The sequence below is a fragment of the Monomorium pharaonis genome, chromosome 6 (genome assembly GCF_013373865.1).
Source record: "Monomorium pharaonis isolate MP-MQ-018 chromosome 6, ASM1337386v2, whole genome shotgun sequence".
NCBI classification, from domain to species: Eukaryota; Metazoa; Arthropoda; class Insecta; order Hymenoptera; family Formicidae; genus Monomorium; species Monomorium pharaonis.
The window spans coordinates 25,456,590-25,482,293 of record NC_050472.1 but is presented as its reverse complement, the minus strand read 5'-3'; the positions used below and the strand labels follow the sequence as shown (position 1 = coordinate 25,482,293).

Below are 25,704 nucleotides of genomic sequence, written 5' to 3'. Positions count from 1 at the left end.
ATCCGCTAAATCTTCGTTATTCTTGAGATACCCGGCGCATCCTTTTGTACGGTATCAGCATTTCTTCCTTCGAGACGCTTATCCATCCGGGAGATAAGAATGGGAGGGGGAGACAGAAGGACGGCGCGCCGACTGTCCTCGGCAGCATTTAAACGACGCGACGTCGAAACACAAGCTCGTCGTTTTCGCCCCATTTGCGTAGCCGTGTCACGGCAGTCTCGCGATTTCGTTAATTACGAAATTCTGCGCTTCAAACGAGCGTCGTACAGAAACTTTCGACTAAGTTCCGTCCGTCAACTTTCGCACGTTCCGCGCCGTTGCTCGTCTTGCTTAACGCACGTACACGCACAAGCACGCCAAAGTTTTTCGTTCACGGAGGAAATATTCAAAGACCCGTAAAATGTCGTCTGCAGTTTGGTTCACGCGTATGCATGTGTGTGTATGTGTGTGCGTCTATAGGTATACGAGGTGGTTTATTAATAGAAGGCAACGGGGTCGAGTCTCGACTTTCGAAGATAAACTGGAAGACACATAGGATACAGTCATACGCGGGTGGAGTAAAATTGGAAGAACGAGAGAGTTGGATGGAGAAAAGGCGGCGCGGAGAATAAGCGAGTAGAATTGTGTCGCTGTCGTGACAAAAAATGGAAATTCCAGTCACATAAAATACGACATACGGTATAAAGAACTTGGAGGACTTGAATTACAAAGCGAGATCCGTATATCCGGCTGTTGCATGAAGTCGGGACATGGATATGGCGAATCTGACAAACGCGTCTGAAGGGACTGCTGGAAAGTATCATTAATATATTTCAACGTGCGTTTTCTATTTTAACAAAAGTAAATGATAAAAATATCTGCATTAATTATGTTTTCTCGGTCAGTCTGTATGCGTTGATACAAGATTGATACTTTCGCGATAAATTTGTATTGCAATTTCATCACTCGAGATACACTCGCGATTGTAATCACAAATGCGGCATTTTATTCGTTTATTTATTTAGTGACAAATTGAATTGAACGATTCCAATCTTGCGAAAGACAATGCTAAAAGTACGAAATAACAATAGCATTCCCCCTCTCCCTTCCCTTCACGTATGTTTCTCTAATACATTTTTCCTGATCCTACCTTCAACATTTATTCTCGTATGTACGAAATCTAGCAATAGCATTTCGGTCATCCTATATTTTACGTCCATTAAAACTATGCTTTTTCGCAACGTCTGTTTGTTATAACATTTAATGCGTCTCATATGCAATAATAAGACCTTTATTCAGGAATATTGGCGTTGTTTGCCCGCAACGCCTGTTTACATTTAATTCCATTTCGACACGATACTCCGTAATCACGCTCGTGATAATCTCGAAGCTACCCGTGCCGATATTAACTTCGTCTCTAAACGATATTTGCTCGTTTTATCACGTTGCACGCGATGCACACGGTGTGCATCTAGTAGAATCGGCGCAATCACGTCGAAGCATCGCGCGCCAGGTGTATTATCATCGTCCTGTGGCGTCACATTTACGCTCCTCGTTTCCTCTTCAATGCCTTTGCATTCTTTGGGGATGCAACAATGGGGGATGCACCGGACGCATATTGCGTTCCCGCTTCGGGACGTCTCTTGTTTTCTCAGCACCGCGACAAAGGTCTCCGGCCTACGAGTTATTACACGTAAAATTATCCAAAGCACATATCCTATGCTTTGGATTCATCTCGCCCTTCTTATGCAAGGATCAGTTCTACGAGAATCACGCTTAATTAACGCAGGTTATTTCGAGATTGAAATAATATTTATTAAGGTGAATTTAATTAATTATCTCATCTATACATAACGTTTTTATACGCTAATATCTGCATTCTTCTATTTTCAACCTTCTATTTTCTTAACAACTTGCCAATAATTTTCTCAGACTTAATAAATTTATTAGATAGTTAATTACCTGAGATTATTTCTAATGTAAATTGACGTGGACGATTCTAAGAGATAACAAAGATTTATTTATAACAGAGTTGCTTGATTGTTCCAAGTTTGTACCAACGATCGATTGACGGTTCCGTACCCGACGAAACTTCGCGATGAGCGACATTCGTGCTTCCCCGATGCTGCAAACGGAAAGTTACTTTCAATGCAACTCGATTCGATCGCCGCGAAAAGAAATGTTGCGCAACGAACGATGGTTTTTCCAGGTGAAGCCCGATTCGGAAAATATGCAAGTCGAGCATGGGCTGTATTCGACGATATCGAGTCTACTGCTCGAGTTGGAGCCGGATCATCTCGCCAGCGACAAGATAAACGTCAGGTAATTTCGGTGTTTACAACGTGCCATATATTTCCGTCGTTCGACAGAGCCGTTGCCTATGGCACCTTGGCGCATACTCCCCATAAATATACATCGCGCGCTTGCTCGCGAGTAGGATGGCTCGTTTTACGCGAGTTTCGCGCGATGGAGCACGATAATTTATCCTTCTGTCTGGTGGCCGGCCACCACGCTGCAGCGACTCCGAAGCATGATCGAATGTCTTGTTGCAGGTGCGAGGCGACGATACAATCGACTCACAACGTCCCCGAGCCGTTCATCGACATTCGCGACACCGAGATCCTCGGTAAGTCCACGTGACACCACAATACGATCGATATACATATATAACCGGCAAACGAGTCGCGATCGAAGCTCGAGATCACGTGGATGAAATAATGACATGATTATAGACGCTCGAGCCCTATTATTATTCCGATCAGCCTTAACTAGATTAACTGAATGAAAGGAAGAACTTGAAATTAGCGTTCGATAAATACATTATTTTCGCTCTTGTTAAAATCATTTTAGATGACATAATATACCAGAGGATAATGTCAGAGGTAGAATTGCATGTGTAATTTGATAGGTTGTAAACATATAATAATGCATAAACGTATAAACACTTGCAGAATCAGAATTATATCTACAAAGTTAATATTTATGTTTAAATTTTCTGCTTTATGTCTACATATACTATTTTACTAAATGGCAAATACATGTGATATACGTGCAATAAACTGACAAATTTAATAATCATAATTCAAAAATTTTAATCACATATAACAATTTAATATTGTTGTGTTCTGAGAATAAATCATACGCTTGCGATATGCGAGTAAAATTATTTATACTCGCGGTGTATCTTTATCAAATTACTGTATATATAAATGCATATGATCAAATAATAAACCATCATGTGACAGAAACTGAGAAAATTCGGACAGAATAAAAACTAATGCAAATTTAACACGCGATTATGATAAGAATAATAGACATATATATTCTTATAACTTGAATATAAGATTAAAACATATAAAATATCTAACTCATTTTTTATTTATAATTTCATTTACATTTTAAAACATAAATTATTAATAAAATTTTTTAAAATAATCTTATTTTTAAGACAATAACCTTCAATAATTACTTTGTATTACTATATATATGTATCACTATGTAGGAATGACAAAGTCGTAATGCATTTCGTGTTAAGTATAGCGGAGGCAAATGAAGCTATAATACTCCCGATTAAGAGTGTTTGTATACTCGCAACAACTTCGGTTATCGATATACCGTACATTTCTTTCGAGGCAACCACTCGAGGAAATGTACACGCTTTATTATTTCCTGGCATGCGAAATTAGCATGGGACCCGCGTTACAGTGGGTCCTGACTAATCGACCGACTCGGTTCCCGCGGGGAGTAAGGGTTGCGGAGAAATTAAGACAATAATTTACAACCGTTACCACCTGCCCTCGCAACACGCTCTTCCACCCAGCTGCACCTGCAATTACTTTATCCTTTCCTTCGCCGCACCCCACCGGATTCGCCCGCGACCGTGCGTTCGTTATCGTCTAATTCCTACTTAAATGAGTTTAGACCACTTTTCACTCTTCTTTCCTTGCTTACCCTCATTCTTTAATATTCAGGGCAGCGCTATAAAATAATATAAGTATATCAGTGTAGATATACTTGTAATAAGTGCGAAATCACGGTGTGAAAGCGTCTCGTTTTCCTCGCACGGGGTGTCGCCGCTGGGGAAAATTCGGATGGGCGATTTTGGAATGAAAGGGCGAGGCAGAATACGTGATTCATCAGATCGTACACAGTGGTGCGTCTGTATGCGCTCGCATTCCCGACCCAACAACGCTTCCGGCAACGCTCGATTAAATATTTATCAACTAATCCCTCGCGTCACGCAATTCGAGTTACGATAAGAAATTCACGATTCGCGCGCGGCGTTACAGCGCGCAAATACGCGCCCGCACGCTCGCGGACACCGGCCGTATGCCGATATACATATATCACGAGAATTTTACCGCAATAGTATTTTTCGGCTCGCTCGATGGACCATAAATCGACTTTTCGCGAGAGCACTCGTTTACACGCGACGCGGCGGCAATATTTCGTGGCGATGTAAGCAGACTATTTTTCGTGGGAACGGGCAGACACTCGCAGTTGACTGGTCGTTGAAATCGCAATAGCAACATCCAAGAGAGAAAGAGAGGGAGAGAGAGAGAGGGAGAGAGAGAGAGAGAGAGAGAGAGAGAGATGATGCATATATGGTGCACTCCACGCCTGCAGCGTCGTGCTTTCGATTCGGGTCAATTTTATCGGAATGAGCCGCCGCAGCCGATCAACCAGTGATTCACACTGTTTCGGACACGCATATCTCTCTTTTTATTAGGGCCACAAAGGTAATCAACGATTTACCACATTTGTATACGATTGTGTTCGCCAGTGTTCGAAAAATACGTGCAAAAATACGCGATACTAATGGAACACCTGCCATGGACACGGATATATTTTTTGTTTATAATTTAGAAGCCATTATTACGTGTCGCGCTCTCTATTTTTTTAAGTTACGGCCGCCGGAATATCGACGTTAAGATATCGAAAACGATTATAGGTGACACAAATTAAAGTAGCATAGTGTTTTAAAGAATGTATATAATCGATCGCGTCGCGATACCAGCGTTAAGCGGCGATAAAGGAAATAGTACGTCCGAAAATACGCTAGTTTCAATAAAGGAAAAGGAACAATTTTGCACGAGTCGCGTAAGTTTTATTTCGCGTTGTGTTGCGCATTGGCCGAAGTAGCGAAATTTCTTCCAACAATGCGGGCGGTAATTGCGTTCCGATTTGAAGGCAAACGCTTTCGATTCAACGACGACGCGCGATTTTTGAGAATGCATCGCGAGGCCGTGACGACCGTAACGACTCATGCATTACGAATGCGCAACGAGAATGATCAAATGTGCGTTACCTGTGCACGCCGTCGTGTCACGCCGCGCAATACAAATCCCGCGGGCGGGCGGAGGGAATTACAATGCATATAATACGCGGCATTTGACTAGCTCCACGTATATAACTATGCTATTGTAAACCGACAAACATTTCGGCGCATACAAACGTGGCCTAGTTATCGGGATATTTTGCCGTTGTGTCGCGGTGGCAACGCGTCTGGAAATATTCGAGTCATAAGTCGAGCCACAATTCTCGCATTGTTAGTTAACGCGAGACATGTTCCCCGCAAAATTTCTATGAAAATCCTACAACTTCATCCCGTTTAAAAATAATAAGAAGAGAGTGTACAGTCCGACAGGAAAAAAACATAACTAATATAAAAACAAGTCTTACTTGGTCACAGCTGGATCTTTGTGCTAAAATTCCTTGTATAATGTTATATATCTCTCCGAGTTTGACCCATTTAATTTTGCTTGAAATAAAAAGATCAATGCTGGACGTAGTAACGAGTTTTCGTGGATTTGAGGAAAATGAAAATATTCATTCGGATATTTATGAATAATACATGAATTTACTTGGATAATAGCGCTTGATGATAATCTTTATAACATTTGTCGTAATATCCGTTATTTACCAGAAACATTTTCGAGAATGCCTATTATAAGGAGAAAGAGACGCATGCTTTTACCATCGCTTAGACCTTAGACGATACCCCAACGGTACTCGGCCTAATTGCATAAATGGGCCTCCGAATATTGACCGGGCGAGCCAAGCGTTGCACGACACGGAGTAAAAGGGTAAAAGAAATAAAACGCGAAGGGGCAATGGACACGTGGAAGGGAGAACCTCCCGTGCAAGAATAAGAGTGAAAGGGGATGAGAGAAAGAAAGAGAAAGAGAGAGAGCCGATGTCGATCGGCAGAGTCAAGTCGAACAGCACTGGATGGGAAGGAGAGGACAGATAAAAAGAGGCAAGGCAAACCGGAAAAGACGTCGAACGACTCGAAGAAATTGCTCTTAACGATCTTCGATTTTCTCGTTAGGCGGAATCGTTCTTGGAAGCGTCCTACGCGACGGCCCGGCGTCGCTACGCCTCCTGCATTTACCGCCGAGCTAGCTAGCTACCTATATAACTCGAACCTTCGCCAACTATCAGTTTTCTTTCTATCAGCGGCCACCCTCTCGTCTCTCTGTGTCACTCCTCCTACCTCATCCTCGTTCCCTCCCGCGCAACCTCTCAAATTATCCTTCCGCACCACCTTTCCTTATTTCTTCTTTAACCCAGTCACGGGTTAACTCGGTCACGACATCGGTCGATCCTACCAAAAGGTGTCCCGTTCGGCCGGCTTTAATCTATTTTAATCGGATAGGATGAGTTAATTTTCAAATATTCTCGTAATTTTACTCCTGCATATTTTGTTAGTTATGTAATTATATTTGTACTCTGTCGAGTAGAATTAAACCGCGAACATTTATAATGCGCGCGAGACCTGTATATCTGTCGTTACTAATTTATGCCAAAATGCATGGATGCACTGTCATATAAAATATAATTCATTTAAAAAGTTTAAATATTTTACAGTAATGTACATAAGTATTTGAGCAGTTTTATTCGTATATTTTTTAGTAGAAAAATAAAACTGGTATACTCACATTTTTGTATAAATAATTTAATTAAAAAAATGATAAAAAATAGACTGCTGCAAATAAAAAGCAAGAAAAATGAGGGCAAAAATTATTAGAATATTAGTACGTTCAGATTTTCATTATTAGATTACATTCTTTTTTGCAAAAATCCCAGGACGGATAATGTCTTCAACAAATTTGACATAGATCAACCCTTGAATATGTCTCATCTCCTTCGGTGCGTTGCCCCCGTATTGAAAGCGGAAAGACCGTACGCGCGTAACTTTATTCTTTCCACAAATAATACTAAAACGCAGCGAGAGTAAGCCGACAATAGCTGCGACTGGGTTATGTCGTATCGACGGCTGATATTGTATTTCTCTTTATATTTCCGGAATGAGTTGAATGCCGTTCCTTTCGAAACGCGGATAGAAATACCGCACACATTCGCGTTTGTTCACTCATACCTGGTAGAAAAAAAAGGGAAAAAAGAACGTGGAATAAATCTAAAAAACTGTATCGAGTAGACGATTTTCAGTAGCTGAATAAGACCTCTGAGTTATGTCATATGAATGACTAGTATTGTCTGCCTGTTTACGTTGCTTGAATAGTGACCACATTGTTTCGCTTGGATGTATAACGGTCAAGTTGTCACATGTCTGTGATTCTCGTATTTTCTACGTATGCAGAAATGTAGCGCGGATTTAACCGTCGAATGTAACTGTCATTTAGATTTATCACAGTTAAACAATTTCTCATCTTGATAAAATTATTCAATTGTTGTAAAATTTTTACGCAGAGTAATAATTTACCTGACGAAAGAATGGTTTTGATTATTACTATTTCTTTAAAAGAATTAATAATTTTAAATAATTTAGATAATATTCTGTATAAAACTTATACGAATATAAGGAGCTCTTTTGCGTAAAAAAATTTTTATATGGTACGCATTTGTAGTTCAGTATGCATATGCAGCATATTGATTTTGTTATATTGTTTAATGCCTTTCGACTTATATTTTGCTGTTAAATTTGTATGTTTTTGCGCATATTTTAGGATAGTCAAAATAAGATAAAAGCTTAACTAGAACAAAGAAACTATCAGCATTAAGAATACGAGTAGTGAGTACAAGAATAAGGATACCGTTACGAAGTCATTCATCTTGTTACGAAATGTAGCCAAAAGTTATACATGTTTTAGCTAAACTATCGTTCCTCTAAAGAAAACTAGCTTATCGAGTTATCTCAGAGCACTCGTGCATGACGAAAATGACGATACCAATGTCAGGCTCTTGTTTGTTTTTAAAAAATCTATTTAAAATCTATAATTGTTATAGATATCGCAACAGATTAGAAATTTACGTAAATTATTATTCGGGTAATCTCTTTGAGATGTTATATATATTTAAATTTAATATTTTCTTAACTCTGCTATGGGTGTTTATAAGAAACGTGGAATATGTAATTCTAGGAATATATCTATTTTGCGCTATTTTTTATATAATAAATAAATAAATTTATATATAAATTTTTACTAATGAACCAATTTACATCAAAAGCAGCGCGAAATATAGATTGTTACATAATTCCCTGGGTTATATGTAGATACGATTTCAGAGAGATGTTTGGATATCTTTTTTTTATTCATATCATTTATTAGCGATATATATATATATATATCAACGGAATTTGCGCGAATAAAATTCTCCTATTTCATATTATAACGTAATCTTCGCGTGTCTGACTGAGTATTGAATAATTAAATGTCATAATTATCATTACACCGTCATTCATGTTAAAATGGTAATCTTTCTTTCACGAGATGGAAACTCAATTGCCACTAGAATAAACTGGCACGAATATCCAGTGATGTAACAAACAGCGGTATTCATGATAATTCTCTCGATGATAAAGAGAAGCTACAAGAGAATTCTGGCGCCTTAAATATCTAATAAATTGTCACTTTCTGGTTGTTTTACCGACAACGTAGATGAATAAAAAAAAAAGATTTGCACTAATCTTTCATTTTTTCACGTGTTTCAGTTCAAGGTCGCGCCACTCTGACGACACCATCGCTTTGTTTGTTAGTGGCTGCAGTATTACAACGATTTCTGCTACCCGTATAGACACCTCTGGCGTGATGAGGGCATCAAGACGACTCTAACACGAGAGAAGATAGGGAGTAAGCGGATCACGGAGAAAACGAAAGGCGAGGAACGACCAACGTTTCGTGACGAAAGACAATCATATCTTAATACGAAGCGAATTGCGACGAGAAATCGGGGGATTCGCGTCAGACTTATCGATCGTTATTGCAACGGCGAACGGCCACGCGTCCTTGCGATTTTTGCGCGTTGCTACGCCTTCTCGTTAGACCGGAGGAGACTCGTGCTGAATAAGGCATCGATCCGCTCGTCGTTGCTCTCGAGAGTAGATCCCCCCATCTCCCCGATGCGTAAAAATCCTAGATAGTCTAATTAATTGCGAAAGAAAATTACGCGATAACCAAATGGACACCCACAAAGTTCTCGCACGTGCGAGGAACTCCTCCTCAACGCCCGTCTATTCTGTTAGAATCGATATCTGCGTCGTTACTCGTGAAATAGATTCAAATCGGCCGCACTCGGGGGTTCAAACTCTCGATAACGAGAAGGAACTTTTCGAACTTTCTATCTTAACGATATAAGTTAGAAAATGAACTGATTCTGCAGCCGTAAAATAAAATTTGAATAAAATTTCATTAACAAATTATTCAACGGATTTAACAGAAACTGCCAATTGGAACGTCACTTGATATTATTACGTAAAATGTAAAACATTCTACTTTCTCCGGAAGTTTGAACCCTGTAAATCTTTGTTTTTTGCGTATTTTTTTTGTTAATAGTTTATAAAGAACGGAATAAAAATAATGCAGTCAATTGGAATCATGACTGAGGAATGAATTGCGCTCAGGATAAAGGAAAAAAAGTAAGTACCTTCAATACCGTATCAGAAATAATACTCAAGAAGTTAAAGTTTATATTAAGAAAATTTAACAAGCTATAAACGCATCTCGCGGTTTAAATAACATCATTCTACAATTTTTTGTTATACCACGAATATTAATGTTTGCAGTATTTTTTCATTGGAATAAAAAGCATGCAAATTCCATGTTTTACATTTCCGTTTTTCGATTCGCGCTTATGTTTGAATTATAAAAATAGTTTAGAAATGACACAAATGAAAGGACCGAAGTGGCAATGTATACGGAAAAAAATTTCTCGGGGAATAACTTAAAAAAATGATATAGTATAATTTTCTGCATAAGATACTGCCAGTTTTTTTATTTATAAATTTCCTCACTATATACTGCCATAAATTTTTGCAATCAGGAGAAACCAATTTGAAAGCGTCGAGAACGTTGTACCTCAGGGTTCGAAAACCTTCTCAGCGTGATATCGTTGTCAGTAATAACGGGCACAGCAGTTGTCGCCGGGATGCAATCGTTATTGATTGTATACGTGCCGCGACCGAGTGTAAATATATACAACAACTAGGTAGACACACGTTTTCATCGAGCCCCGTCGTAAGCTTCCTTCATTCTAATTATAACTTTTAATTGATACGTGTAATTAATATAATAAGCCAAGAAGAAACTCGCGGATCTCCAATTGCACGAGCACACTCTCTTTTTGCTGCATGATACATCATCGAAAACTTACGCATTATGAAAAACTCACTGAATAAATGCGAAAAGAAAAATATTGCCATTAGGGCAAACAGTAATCCTGGTCAGAATTTATCACATTTTCTACACAGAAGGGAATATCGTTACGAAATCTTGAAGGAATCTTCTTTGTTATACGAAATATCTATAAATAATGCATGCTTTAGTTATTGTTTCATATTCCATAATTCATCCAAGAATTATTAAAATTCAAATTATATTTAAAATCGAACATTTTTTTGATAAATATCATAGTCGAATAAACTGAAAAAAATACAGAATTGAAATAAAAGCACTGATATTTCCAGCTTAAAATTTTTCAAAAATATGGTAATAAAAAATATTTCGGAAAGCATTTAAATATTTTATACTTAATTTTTGCTGAAAAGATAGATAAAAATTTATTTATGTTGTTATCATTAAACGTTATCATCATTTTATTATAATATTATGTGCTGGTTAATCAATTGCAGACATGTAATATTAATTTCGAAAATCGTAATCACACCTGTGAAATATTAAGGAGCACATTGGCTTGCTGTTTGCCCTAGGGTTTCGACACCTCTGTGAGATTGTACAAGCGCATAAAATGCGTAACGAACATCAGAGCTGCAGCGTGCGCGAAGTGTTTATTTTTTTTATCGCGTAAACACACACATGTACATAAACATATATGCACGAAACGGCAGCCGCCATCAACGATCGCGAGCGATCGGAAAATATGATTCATACGCGTAAGCCGATTAATTTACAAAGTTCAACGTACACATGGCTGACGTAGATATTTATACAGGACTCTCCGCGGAAATGCGTTATTTTTTCACCCGAGATTAATAGTTGTTACATTTCCGCGTCCCGCTGTGTTTTCGCGCGTCTCGCTGGTGCAGTTGTGCGTCGTCGCGATCGACAGGTCAACGTAAATAAATAAACGTTCACGTGATAAATATAATAACCAGATTTTTCGGAATACGTGTCGCGAGCGTTAATAAAATTCGTTACACCTGAAGAACGTGTCGAGATCTCACGAAGCGGACCCACACCCGAAATTAGAACGTTAATTCTCACGGGAACATTAGATGAGGAGGATATTCGCAGGCTATACGATTAAAATATCGCTCGTTAAAATTTAGTTAAATGCGCTTCCGAGAGGACGATTCGATAAAATATTCCATTCAAACCCCGGAGGGTTGTGCAAACGATATTGGTCTTCACATCGTGAATACAATTATCTTCCATAATAATCCACGGAAAAGCCGCTTGTCGTAACTGTACGCAGAACTAGGTTTAATAGGGAGCCTTCGAACGTATCTTCGCGCGCGATTTGCACACCGTTAGCCTTATTACCGCAATTTCCGGTTCTTCAAATTTCCAGTTTGTATCGAGGATTTCACGACAGAGTCGGCGATGAAGCGTACTGAAATGTTATAGACGCGAAAACGACGTTACGTTATTCGCTCTTTGTTTCGCTTTTCCTCGACGCGCATGTTTATCGATGACAGCGTGCAACAAATACAATACCGTTAAGCTCTTCCAGTTCCACGCTTCCCGTCTCGGAATCGATAACAGTAGCAAGGTCTCGCGATCACATGGGATTGTTCGCAGGATGCGGCGCGTTTATACGAGAAGTCGCGCGAGAAGCTGTAAAGAGAAACGGGCGTGTACGGCTCTTCGTTTATGGCAATTTCGTGCTAGGATTCGGTATTATGCTCGGCGAATGTCGAACGCGAGCGGGACGCGTTTCGACGGGATGAATACAATTTGCGGGGGTGAAGAAGAGTTCGTTCTACATGTGATTTTTAGCGAGTTGTTATATAGCGCGCGTGTGGAAGGTTCTGCGTGATCGAGGTATCTCTTTGGCATGCAAAAGACCCGCCGGAAGTTTAAGGTGGGAGGTGAAGTTTCGAGTTGGGAATTTATCATTAATTCTCAGCAACGCGCTGCGTCATGGCTTAAGAAGGTAACACGTCATCGCGACGGTATGAAGGTGTACATACCGTATTAATTACGTACACGTAATAGTATGTCATCGTACTTTCGATTCTTCTTTTTATGCGATTCGTTTATTACTATCGATCACGTGTTGACGCAAGTGGGTGACTATATTTGAAAAAATTTCCGATATTTTATGCGAATAAGCTTTGGTATGCAAATAATGTAAAAAGAGCACGGAGTCTTCTTTCAAATATGGATCATTCATATTGATTGAAAGTTTAAAACGGAGCACAGAGGAATATGAAGTAATAAGTGGTCAAAATAATTGCTCCAAAAATTTTCTGGTTTTAATTCATAAATCAATAAAATTTTCATACAAAAACTATTATTGTTGCTTTTATCGTTATTATTTACGTTTATCAAAGTAGAATTTTTCAAGTAATAAATACAGTCGGACATTTTAATACTTGCACTTACTTTGTTACGTGAAACTTTATTACGTGAACTCCGCATTAAATTAAACGTCGTTATTTTTTAGCAATTATCACACTTCGTCATATAGTTAATAAACTTCGCTGGCACGGTTAACCGCACTCGACGTACAAAAACTGTACATAGCTGATACGTCTTTTGTGATTACGACAGGAGAACGCGAGGCACTTTACATTTACATATTCCGGGCGAGCAGGCTTTAGCTTTTCATTTGCTTTGAAGTGTCGTTGGGCAGCAGTATGTTTTACGACTTATCGGGGACATATCTCCGATATTTACGGCGGCGTTGGCCGAGCAAAGAATTGTACATACTCTTGTATATAACTGCGCTATAATGTATAATAGTAAAGGGTTACTACTCGAAGGGGGACTGAAGGACTTCGGCATCCCGGAAGTCTCGCGTGTGATTAAACGGATGCGAGGATGTCAATCTCGCGTCCGGCAGAAAGATTACGGGAACTATTTAGCCGTATTGTGAAAGTGTTCAAATGGCGGGGTCCCTGTCGAGTGTCGCGGGACATCGCCAGTACAGATAAGGAATATACGCGAGGACGCGCGAACGCGCCCGTATCTTCGCTCGCGAGGCGAGAGACGTGTAGTTATTGAAAGAAGAGAAAAATAAAGACGATGTACTCGGTGTTAGCTTTCAGTTGTAACGAGCTTCTGGATACATACACATACACAGACACACGTACAAATACACATACTTACATGCATACACGCATACACATACACACAGTAAAAACGCCGATGCAGAAATATATGTACCTCTGTACACACCTGTTTTTCAGGCGGTAAACGCGACGACGAAGAATCGAGCGTTCCGATCATTGAGAAACTACAAGAAAGATTACGTTCTTATGTGTATGGCCTAATGTATATATTTCGCGAATTTAGTAATAAATCATATTTCATTACACCCGCCGTTTTCATTATTCCCAAAAGTTCACAAATTGATATTGAAAAGCGTGTAATATTGATTATTACTAAAGCGTTGATATGTACTTTTTATACTTTCAGATCGCGCGAAAGATAGGATTAGTCCAAATCAAGATTAAAAACGTTCGGTCTTTTCGTTACGAAGACAGTTTAAGCCGCGGAATTAATATTAAAGTCGTTAATTATTATTTATTTCGCCAATAAACGCGAACGAGCTGACGTTGACGCGTGGTGCACGAGACTAATATTATTTTTTCCCTCGTTAACTCCATTTTCTGAAATGGACAATTCTGTCGAGAGAGAGAGAGAGACAACTCATATTCGCGGATCGTACTGGATAACCGATGCAAATAAACGCGCCGGGAAATCGTGATCCTTCGTGTTCAAGGATAATAATTGCACGCAGCCGAGAGAACGAGAAAGAGAAGGCTGCATTGGGATGAGCCAGATAGAATTTGAAATCTCCGGTCGGTGTAAACGGTTGGTCTACCAATCGTTTCCTTGCTCGGCTGATCGTAGATCGTCGGGAAGCGATTAACGCTAACGACTCACGTGCGAAACTCGTGAAGGAGAGAAAGAGAGGGCGAGACGAAGGAAGAGGAAGAGGGGGAGATGCATGCCGACGTTTGAATATGTATCGATGCATATTTTACCGGGCGCTATCGGAAAAGATTTTCGCGAAATCCCGAAATCCCGCAATTCGAAGCGAGCCAAAGCCGAGCGGCGTCGCACGGTTACGATGTCACACGGTACAGCGGCGCTACAATACCGCGTATAATTGTAATACGAACGCATTAACATGGCAATACCACGACTGATCGCTGGAGCGACGAGGAGATATTTTCTACGTACGCACGCACGTGCCGTAACTTCGGAAATAAGCATGGAAATTAATTATCGTTCACCGGCATACCACGTTAACTGCGCTTGTTTAACATTATTATTCACCGGCGCACCTACGCTAACTGCATTCATTTAAAGTTACGACATAAGTTATTATATGAAGAGATACGATATACACTATTAGCATCCGCTCTCTTTGCGTGTTTATTCAATTGAAACTTGTATACATATGTAATACATATATTTTATACAATCCGTGTACTAAATTTTGTATCTGCACTCAGATTGCATTAGACATTTCGAACAGTCGTAATGTTCGATTAAACGCAATTCGCAATAACTTCATATAGTTGCGGTTCGGTTTTCACTGACCATTACTACTTACAATCGCCAAGTACTCGTTATGAAAACCGTCGCGTCTCTCATTGATCTCTACTACTACTACTACTACTACTATTACTACTACCACTACTACTACTACTACTACTAAATAAGCACGTTGGACGAAACTCACAGATCTCTTCGTCTACGGGCCTTGTGAATATTGACTAGTTGCCTAATCGGTTCTTGGCATAATGGACCAAACAATTCCCACGGTACGCGTAATAAAGCAGGCCGTGTAGATGAGCCGCCATTGGAAAATCGATAACAGGCGATGCGAACAGATACTATCTGCTGGCATGTATCCGATACAGGCATGGCTCGTGCCAGAAGCATTGATCGCGTTACCAGCACATGAATAAGCGCCGCGAAAGGAGAGATTATAACGGCGGGCAGGAGACGAAGGGGAAACGACCGGTCTGTGATAGAGCGAAGCGGACAGACGCGGTAACGAGGATGTTTGAGGGCGAGACTCATCTCCACGTCCCCCCTTGACTTTTACAAACTCACTTTGATCCGGTTAGTATTGACACGGGTGGACAAGCTTGATTTATAAGCGAGAGTGCGGGCGACACGTCATGAGTGCATGTCTCGTAATGCACTTGACAACGCGACACGGACGATATCGCGACACGACGAGCCGTGATGGAAAACGAGACCCCCGTCGGGGTCTCTCGATGCTCCCTTTCGACCGCGTTTAACGACCGAACATATCACTTTTGGCTCGGTAACGTGAGATAATTAATTATGCTGCCGACTGACACCTGCCCGCGCTAAATCCGCGGGCCGTAGCCCAGCCGTGGCGCCGTCTCTCTCTCTCTCTCTCTCTTTCACCACGCTCGCGACCTCCGCGCGTAGGCTGCTCTTTTCCCCCCAACTCCACGTTCGAAACTGAGCGCGCGGGTTCAGGATTCTGCGGGGAACGTAATCGCGATGCGATCGCGCGACGGAACCTTTTAATATCGAGCCGATATTATTCTGCGACTGGCGGATATTCAAATATCTAAGAGAGGATTCTCATGAATAAGTCTTCGAGACGTGACCTTGCCGCTTTATTGAAATTATTCCAATGTCGGATTATCGGGGGATGGGGAAATCGATATCATAATGAATTGGTCGATCCATCGACCAATACACCCCTCGGCAGCGATGCCGTTGACCTCGAGTGTGCAGCTACCTTCCTCCAAAGTGCGGTTTCCTGTCTCATTATCGCTGACGAGCCAAGCCGGCGCATCGTTTACTCGTTTCATCCTTTTCGTTTCTTTTGTTCTCCCCTCCCTCCCCCCCTTTCTCCCATTTTTTCTCGGCGTGTGGAATCTGTGGAATATTTTCAGACGACCGGTGCACGACAATTCACTCGAGACTCGGAGATTATAGCGAATTAACCCCTCCTCGTGTAAACTCGCGCATCTGTCGCGGCCAATTTAAAAGTCATGCTTTCCCGTATATAATCTGCAATAAAATAGCGCACATACGTAACACGCGAATATTTAAATAGATTATTGCCTGAAGCTTTTTGTTCGCCGCTCGACAAATGGACAACATTTTTGTTAATGTAGAAAAATAATATCAGAATTTTAAGTCACGCACCGATGAATTTATCGAATAGCAATGCCATATTTCTATGGTGCCGCGAAACGTGTGCTTGTATTAGAAGTGTAAAAACGCTCTGACAAAATAAATATTTTAAAAAGTGACAAATAATTGGTGAAATTCTGTCGTCGGGTAACTTTGAACGTTTATTATGTGTGAAAGAAATCTTCAGATATCAATTGTCACTTATTTTTTCATAAATTTCACAAATTAATTTGCATATCAACTTTTTTGACGAATATAAGCAATTATTAATCGGAATAAAAATGCGCTTTTTGTTTAATATTAAATTGAATTTTCTATTACATCGATTTTCACAATTAATCCATCTTTTCAGTCCGCCAGTAATTTATGCCAGGATCTTCAGTAACATATCAAAGGTTGTGCTAAAAGTTAATAGTTAGAGTGCGCAATTCCTTCTTTGGAGAGAAGATCTGTTGCTCTAGCACCTCCTCGGTACTTGCAAATGCGGGAAAGTCATGAGTAACCGTGGAACTTTCAACCGCGCGAAACATGTATCAGCGTACTCGCTCCGATTCATGGCAATCGTTCACCATCTCCGGTAATTTCTTCCGTTTTCTTCCTTACTTTCCTCTTCCACACATCCCTCCCCCCCCCCCTCTCTCTCTCTCTCCCTGGTGTTCTGAATTATAGAATGTTAAAACGAAGCGTACACCTGCTTCTCACCAAAGAGAGAGAGCGCATGAGAAAGGATCGATCGAAACCACTTGCGAGTTCGCATACGTCCTCGCGGAATTTCACTCCTGCTCGTATGGTGGCAACTTTGCGATTCCGTATCGACTACGTATATCGGTCGGGCTAACGAGCTGCTGGAAGAGAAATTGTTCCTCTACCCGTGAATACGACCGATCGATGAACGGCCCGAGGCCGAGCGCAGACCGATGCCGTCCTGAGCTTTAAGCGCGCTCGACTTGCCCGCAAACTCTTTATCGTAACGTATTATCGAAGTGGGCTTACTATTACTTGCGCCATTTCAACCAGCCGCGCGAGCTCTTGTAATTTTCTAGTAATAACTCTTATCTTTTTACACTACTCCTGAGTGTGTTAGCCGGCGGCTTTTTAATTGACCGATATACCGGATACAATAATTCTCGTGATCACTTTTCGCTTTCACCGCGATTCGTTTCTGCTGTGTGCTTAATGTCTACGATGTACTTAATGCCTGCAAGATTCGTTTCTTTCGATTCTAGTATGTTTGACTCACTCTCTCTGTCTAGTATCCAAGTGTAACAAATCAATTGTGGAACTTTCTCTGTAGCATTAAATATTTCTTCTCGCAAATCGTTCGTGATATAACACTCGATCGACTTTAAAGCATTCATAGATTTTCGATTAAGCTCTATATTTTAATCGCGACATCGAATTTTCAGTCAGCGAGAACTAGTCTAGCGGAAGTCGTCTATCGATTAAATACATTTCCAAGTGATATATACAAAATGCACGTTTATAATCAACAAAATGTGATTTTAAAATTGAAAAGGTATAAGATCAAATGAGTTTCTCCGTAGGATAGATTACAGATTTCCACTTTTATACGTCGAATCGTCCGAAAACCAGCGACATTGCGAAAATGAGGCAGTCGATCCGGCAGCGCGAACAGTGGCTCGTTATCGGCGTCGCGGCATCGAAATTTCTCCACGGTTGGATCGGCGTGTTGGCGGGAGAGTCCCGAGTGCAATCTCGATGACCCTTCATCCTGCCAGCGTCCAGGACGCGCACCGGACGCCCGGTGCCCGACGTGAGCGTCGCACGTACGTGTACGCGTCCGTTCGGCCGGTCGGTCCAATACGTTCTCGCTCTACTGTCACTTCATTTGCCGTCCCCTCGCCGATCGCCCGTAGCTTTCACGTTTCGCTCCCGCTGCGACGCGAGCTGTGACCTCTCAAATCCGAGGCTTTCTCGAACCCCCTGTGTCCCCCCCCCCCTCCCTCCTGCCACCTGTTCCAACCCCGTTGCCACCTTGCCGTGGTAAGGGCATGGGAGTTTAGAAGGGGACGTCCATTCTCGCTGCACGTTGACGGTGACCCCCCGCCGCATACACATTGCCCGTACGCGTACGAGAACGGATGCGGTCACATAATCAGCACTATTGACGCCATTATGGCCCGCAACGGCAACCCCTACCGATGCCCCATCGATGTCACTGCCATCCCCATCTCTCTCTCTCTCTCTCTCTCTCTCTCTCTTTCTCTCAAATACACGATTCCGACGTTCTCGTCGCGCCGTTTCGCTCCCTCCACCCCGCGATTCATCCCACTGACGAAATTTCGTATTCTCGTCGGCGAGCCTCACCGGAGATGTACAAATAAACAGGCCACGCTGTCTAATTGTCTTTGTCCCCCCGGATCGATTATTCTTCGCAGTCCACTCTAATTCGTCTGCTCTGGTCCACCGGAGCCAGTGTCTACCCCTTGCTATCTCCATTTCCACCTTTCTCTCTTCTTCCGCCGATGTCTTTTTAAAATTTTCTCGCGAATTTTAAAGTAGACTGCACTTGAAATTTTTCAGAGAAATCTTTAAATAGCGGTGAAACATTATTATTAGAATAAAGAACGAAACCTTCAATTTCTTCACTTTTTTAATTAATTACTCCAGATCATAATTTTTCTTTCATTTTTTTTACACATTTAATATTTACAAATAAATAAATACCATAAGATAGAAAACATTACATATATACCGTACGTACTGTGATAATAATGTTAAAAGGTACTAGCAGTCAAATATCGATAAATCGTCTACTATTGATTGCAAAAGTTGCGGCACCTAAGTACTTATTGTAGCGTCACAGTATCCTTTGCGTAAGATCGAAGCTTTTGCATTGCTCCTGCAATTTAACGCGCAAATTATCGTATGCGCTGCACGGTGACACGTGAACTTCCACCGCGAACTCTTAGATTCACGCGCGCACGATAAGTTTACGTGGCGCACTTGACTCTCCGTCGCAAAACACTAATTTCCTCGAGGCGCGCAATTTGCGCCCGCGGTATGCCCCGCGCGGTTATTACCCACGTACCGCAAGATCACGCCACGGTTATCATATTTTTTTATTTCGTCATTACTCGTAATACAGACCTTTCGTGTCGGTTATTAAAAGCGCCGCGGGAGAACGCGCGCTGCGTGATACGACGCATTACCGTTTATGAAAAACCTAGTATTATCCGATTTTATTACAAAACTAGTTGCGGCTACTTCGCTTATGAAGATTTCACATAGCCGATCGGACTTATTGGATATCGATCGACTATCAGTTTGATGCTGCTTGCTGTTAATTTAATTTTCTAGCAACTTACGGAGAGGTGCGTTTCTCCGGAATCAGCAGTAATTACTCTCAGGGTAATTGACGTTATTACTTTGCAAAATATATTGTTCTCTACGTGCAGCTTTATTTGTGCGTATCATTAACAACATTTTTCTAATTAGGAAAAAATCACAAATCTAATGTTATTAGTTGATTCGATTCTAATATTGTTATGATGGTATTAAATATTATTATCACTTTTATATTTGCTGTAATGTTTTTTCCTTCGCGATGCGAAATTCGTTTCTCATCAATATAAAAATAAAAATCCAGATTTTTTTTATCATCAACTTGCAACAGTCCAACATCTTTTTTAATTATCACGATAGCAATTACAATTTTCGAATGGCACATATTCTCGTACACATAACGAAAGCGTATCTCTTTATGAGAAAATTCATCGCCCGGCAGTCGTGCGCGTTACGCGGCAGGCATTAAACTTACGAGCGTGTGTAAACAACACGACTTGACGTAGACGAGGAATGTATTGCCGGACTAAGGGCAAATATGGACGAAACTGCAATTTCACTGACGCGCACCTAATGAAGCAGTGGTACTCTGATGTCGCTACTTTGCGAAACGTTTCGACTAGCACGATCGTACTTGTCCGAGCTTCCATAACGGCGACTACGTTAATTCCGTCTTTGAGCGGACGCAATATTCGTCAGGAATCCTCCTTTTATCCAACGTTCGTAGAAGAGAACAAATTCGCGAGAAGCAAATCTCTCCGTCGATCGATTTTGCTGGAACAAGTGCACGAAAATTAAACGCATTATATCTTGTGATAAGGAAACAGGTGCTGACGGGGATTTGGAGAACTCGTCTCGAGTTTCAGCCTCGTGGATGATTAATCATGGAAGACACGCGGAGGATTTACCGTGAGTAAATGACCTACGTTGCGACAAATTAACAAAACGGTATATCTCGAACGTAAATGTCGTCGCCGAGATTCGTCTGCTGCTCTTCTGCCCTCGCCATCCGATTAATATCAATGAACCTCTTTGAGAACGAGGAAGTGATAAAATTAAAAATTCGTCTTTCCCCGACCAAAGACAAACTCATCAAGGAGGAGCGTTAAAGTGTCATCAGTAGAGTGTCACTCTACGAGGTGTACGGAAAGTTTCCTTCTCTTTTCATAGAGGCAGAGCTAAGCATGCTTGGAATTTTTTTTAGACGATTTTCCTAAAAGAGCGTGCTCAACTCTTTGACAATTTACTTTTCCCATTTGTACGACTTCAAGGGCGAACAAACTTTCGCACATTACGAGACTAATGATGCCAAGACTAATGATGGGTTTTGATGTGGAATCGTACGATTTTTCCTGAAATTAAGGTTGCATTAACCAATATTTTTATTCATTTCTGATTCTTCTATTTAGTTTCTTTTTTTATTATATCTTAATATTGTCTTGAATATTCGCTACGTAATACTTAATTATATGTTATTTAATTCATGATCTTTCTAATATTTTTAATATTATTTATGCTGAAAAAAAACAAGTACAATTCCAAAACGTACATGTTAATTAATTATTCTCAAATGTTCCAACACATTGAGATTAAATATAATCATTATTTTCTATCTTTTAATATGCTTGTTTATTATTATTCCTTTAGTTTAGTTGCATTTACATATATATGCTTACTATATTTTTAATTGCTAACACTTTGCAACAACTTTTAACTTGTTTACAATATTTAATTTTTATTTTATAGCGTGCAAAATTTAACTTTATATTCCAAAAATATTGCTAAAAAGATGTAAACTTTTTATTATAAAGTAATATATTTTTTAATTTAATATTTTGATAAAACAATATACTATTAAATTTGTATTTATTATTTTAATATCAGTTGTAATTAACTTTATTTTACTGTCGATAAAAGCGAATAAACAAAGGGCCATGTCATGTATAATATGAATATATAAATGAAATGCCTAAAAAATACGCACCGGTCCTGTTCTACTATTTCAGTTCACCGTTATCGCAGTATATAACTGACGTTAATTAATATCCTGTTTCATGAACAAGGCACGATTGTCTATGGTTAGCAATACGAAATACAAAAAATCGCTTATCTGTAAGCCAATGCGCAGCGGAGAGATCTGTTAAAAAAAAGAACTTGGAACGACCATTGTAAAAATAACTACGGGCGGGATATGATGTCGTAATTTCAACGCGGTAAATAACAAGTTGGGCTGGCATTGGTACATTAATGAATCCCCGGCGAGTAAATGAACGTAAGTACTCGTTTAAAAATAGTCGGAGACCCCGGGGTGGCGGCGTAGCCGTTTATTTAATTAAAATTCGAACACCAACTGACTTCCATTTTAATATAAGCACAACTTACTTCAGAAGGCACAAGATAATGACCGATTAACGATGCACGAAATTGCTCCGTATTCAATACTCAATGTAAGAAATGACAATTATACGCCTCGTCTATGATATCCATTGTACTTTCAAGTCAACGCGAGGTATTATCGACGAACGTGAAGATCGCACGCTGCGACGAAAAACGAATCTTTCGCTAATTTAATTGAAATTACTTCGAGCCTGCAAATTGCTTTGACGATACATGACTATAATCTTTCGTATACAACCCGAAAGATTTAGAACAAGTATCGTAAATTGTTGGGGAGGAATGAACCTGAGAAAGGGAGTGATGGTCTGGGCGAAGGGAGGAGAGGGGGAGGGGCATACAAGGGGTTAAAACCAAGCGCAAATATTGATTTTCAATTATACTATTCGTGACTTCGCGCAATGTCGCAACCCCCCGCGCGCATGGCAGCCTTGGCATAACATAAACCACAATCTCAAGGTCCATCTTGATGCACCATCAACGAATTGATCTATCAAGAGCACATGGTCACATGTTTCTTTAACGTTTAAATATTCGTATCAATTCAGTTTGATTTAATTATTGTTTTTTCTTTGTATCTATTTTTATCACAGAAAATTGAAACAATAGATAATATCACGTAGTCTATTATTAAATTATCTTGGAAGACACTGAATGATGAACTGGATGCATAAACCGTCAATTGTCAGTTTACATAACGAGCAAGTACGGAAAAAGAACGAGTTTGCTAAAGTATCTTAAAATTAAGCTAATTTTAGATCAGAAAATAACTTCGTTAAACCATCATAATAATTATATAGAACGCTTAAGTTAAAATGTCAAAACTTTCTGCAACGTTACTTATCACGTTTGAAAGTCGATTACTACGATTATTTTGGTAGTCGAACAAAATTATTTTCACATGTCTATCTATAGTAAAATTTTTAGATACGTGAGAAAAAAGTAATCTTTCCAGGAGTTTTATAATTATTTCACTTAAGCATAACGAAAGTTAATTCGATTATCAATGACAATTTGTACGGAGATATTTAACTGTCTCTCTTTTAACGGCTCAAAATAAGAATTAAACTGAAATAAATCTGGAAGGTATTTAGGGCCGCGGGAGAAACGCTGCTCTTTAACAGGAGTAACTACGGGTATCTTCGTGGAATTTAGAAATGCAAATATACAAGTTACATCGGACGAATCAGAGGTTTGTTGTCGCCACGTCGTTACCGTTTACTCTTAGAACGTGTATATAAATACGTGTGGAATACGATAGAAATTGATGGTGAGTATCGGAAAGCGATGATACGCAAAAGAATCGAGACGTGAAGAGCTTTTACCGGAACAAGGGACATCGGGCGGGCGCGCGCGCGCGCGGTGCTCTATCGAAGTCGAATACGCGAGTGGTGCGCATCGGCTCTCTTTCCCCCGATTTGCCTCGCGAAATTTTGCCCCCTCGTGGACTTTGATGGGCGTACCAGCGTCCGGAAAGAACTGCCGCAAAAAAAAAGTGGCCGGCGAGGGAAATATCGGTTCTCTCGCATTGGGTTACTTCCGGTGAGGCGATTTTTCGGGAGAGCGAATCGAATGTAACGTGACGAGGCAAATCGGAAGGAATCGACGTGGAAACCGTTATGTGTCGAATCGATATTTCTACAAACATCCTCGTACGTCCGAAAAGCGTTTTCGCTTTTCCGAAATCGGGCACCGCGCCTGTGCTCACCGTGTGCGCAGCGCGTTCCACGCAATTGCATTAAATTTCATAAGCTTTTCCGCCGTCATGATTCCGAGGTTTAAAAGCTTTAAAGCGGCGCGTGCCACGATAGAGAGCGAGCGAACGGCCCGGACAAGGGTAGCAGCAGTCTCTCGTTGGCGTTTAAAGCACTCGGTCCGTGCAAACGGAACCTTTTATCGCGATCATCGCGCGTATCCTTTTACGTCACCCGCGAGTAAATAAATATTGGTAGGAGCGAGCTTTGATACTCTCTGCCATAATATCTTGCGTGTAATTTTTGCCGTGACATGGAAGCTAAGTAAATTCATGAACATGCGTATTTTGAAATGGACGCGACGTTGTTCATATCCGTCGTAAAAGCATCGTGTTTACAACTGGCATCGTTATGCAAAGTCGACGGTTGTTTACCGTAATTCGCAGGATATTTTTTTTCCTTTTTTTATCCCGAAAGAAGAGTTTTGTGTGGGCGCGGTTACCGCCGCGGGAGAGGAGTATGTTCCCCGTTTTATTTCCCGCTCCTTTTCTTTTTTAACATTCGAGAGCATACTTTCGTTTCGCCACTTGAAACCAAATGTTTCTTGAAGCAATAACATACGGAGTCTATGCTCGGCTGAAAAACGGGGAAAATAACCGGAAGAAACGCGCCGGTAGAAAATATAACGCTTGCTATGAACGATCATTTCAACGGAAGAGAAGAAATCGAGTTCGACGATACTCCTGGACTTGTTTTTTTGCAATAACAGGAGCAATCAAATACGTTGATTATCCTTCATCTGTTTCCTGTGATCTCGAAACGACGTGAAATAAGTGTTCCATGCAAGAAATTAAAGACCTAAATTTATTGTATCTGTCTTTATACGAACAAATTCTATATTTATTTATCTAATTTAAAGAATTAAAACACGATTATTAAATTGAGAAATAATCGTTAAATTTGAAGTTAATTATTAAATTTAGAAGTCCACTAAATTCAGACTCAAATAGCATGCATGACACGATTGTCAAACATATTAATCATACTGTCGAATTAGTCAATTTCCTTGCCACGTAGAGCAATTGATTTGTCGGGTAACCATGTCATACGACTGATGTAATAGTACTCTAAGGCGTGGTGCGATCCAGGCAACCCTTAACACGATGACTCGTCACAATAATAAACGTGCATGACTAACATAAAAGCAGATTCTATGTATGAGTGTGGTAATTAAAAGATTGGGATCGGTTGGTATAAATATTGCTCTGAACAATAAGCAGATGATAGACGAAAGCTCTGTTCAATTGTTGTATATTATAATCAAATGCAATTTAAATCGTAACTAATTGATAAATTTGATAAATACTTTTTTTACATAAAAAATTGAAGTTTTGCTAAAATACTTAAAAATTTAGTTACATAGATGGAAATAACTTTGTTGGACTAAAATAATTATATAGAACGCTCAAACAGGTTGATAAAATATCAAAACTTTTTATGGTATTATTATAAAAATTAGATTTGAGTGCCCTACATAATTATTTTAA

General features: G+C 40.2%; 2 protein-coding genes across 5 annotated transcripts in view; one reads left to right on the top strand and one right to left on the bottom strand.

The window, feature by feature from the left end:
• The window catches only part of LOC105839440 (cell adhesion molecule 2), an 86,302-nt gene extending 75,430 nt beyond the window's left edge, over window positions 1–10,872 (top strand). The window contains exons 7-9 of the mRNA XM_012685751.3: window positions 2,189–2,301; window positions 2,532–2,605; window positions 8,936–10,872. Coding sequence (XP_012541205.1) covers window positions 2,189–2,301; window positions 2,532–2,605; window positions 8,936–9,018 — 270 coding nt within the window. The 3' untranslated portion in view covers window positions 9,019–10,872. The remainder of the gene's footprint in view (window positions 1–2,188; window positions 2,302–2,531; window positions 2,606–8,935) is intronic.
• LOC105839444 (opsin, blue-sensitive) overlaps window positions 1–25,704 on the bottom strand; it is a 245,783-nt gene that overhangs the window by 102,503 nt on the left and 117,576 nt on the right. The window lies entirely within an intron of this gene.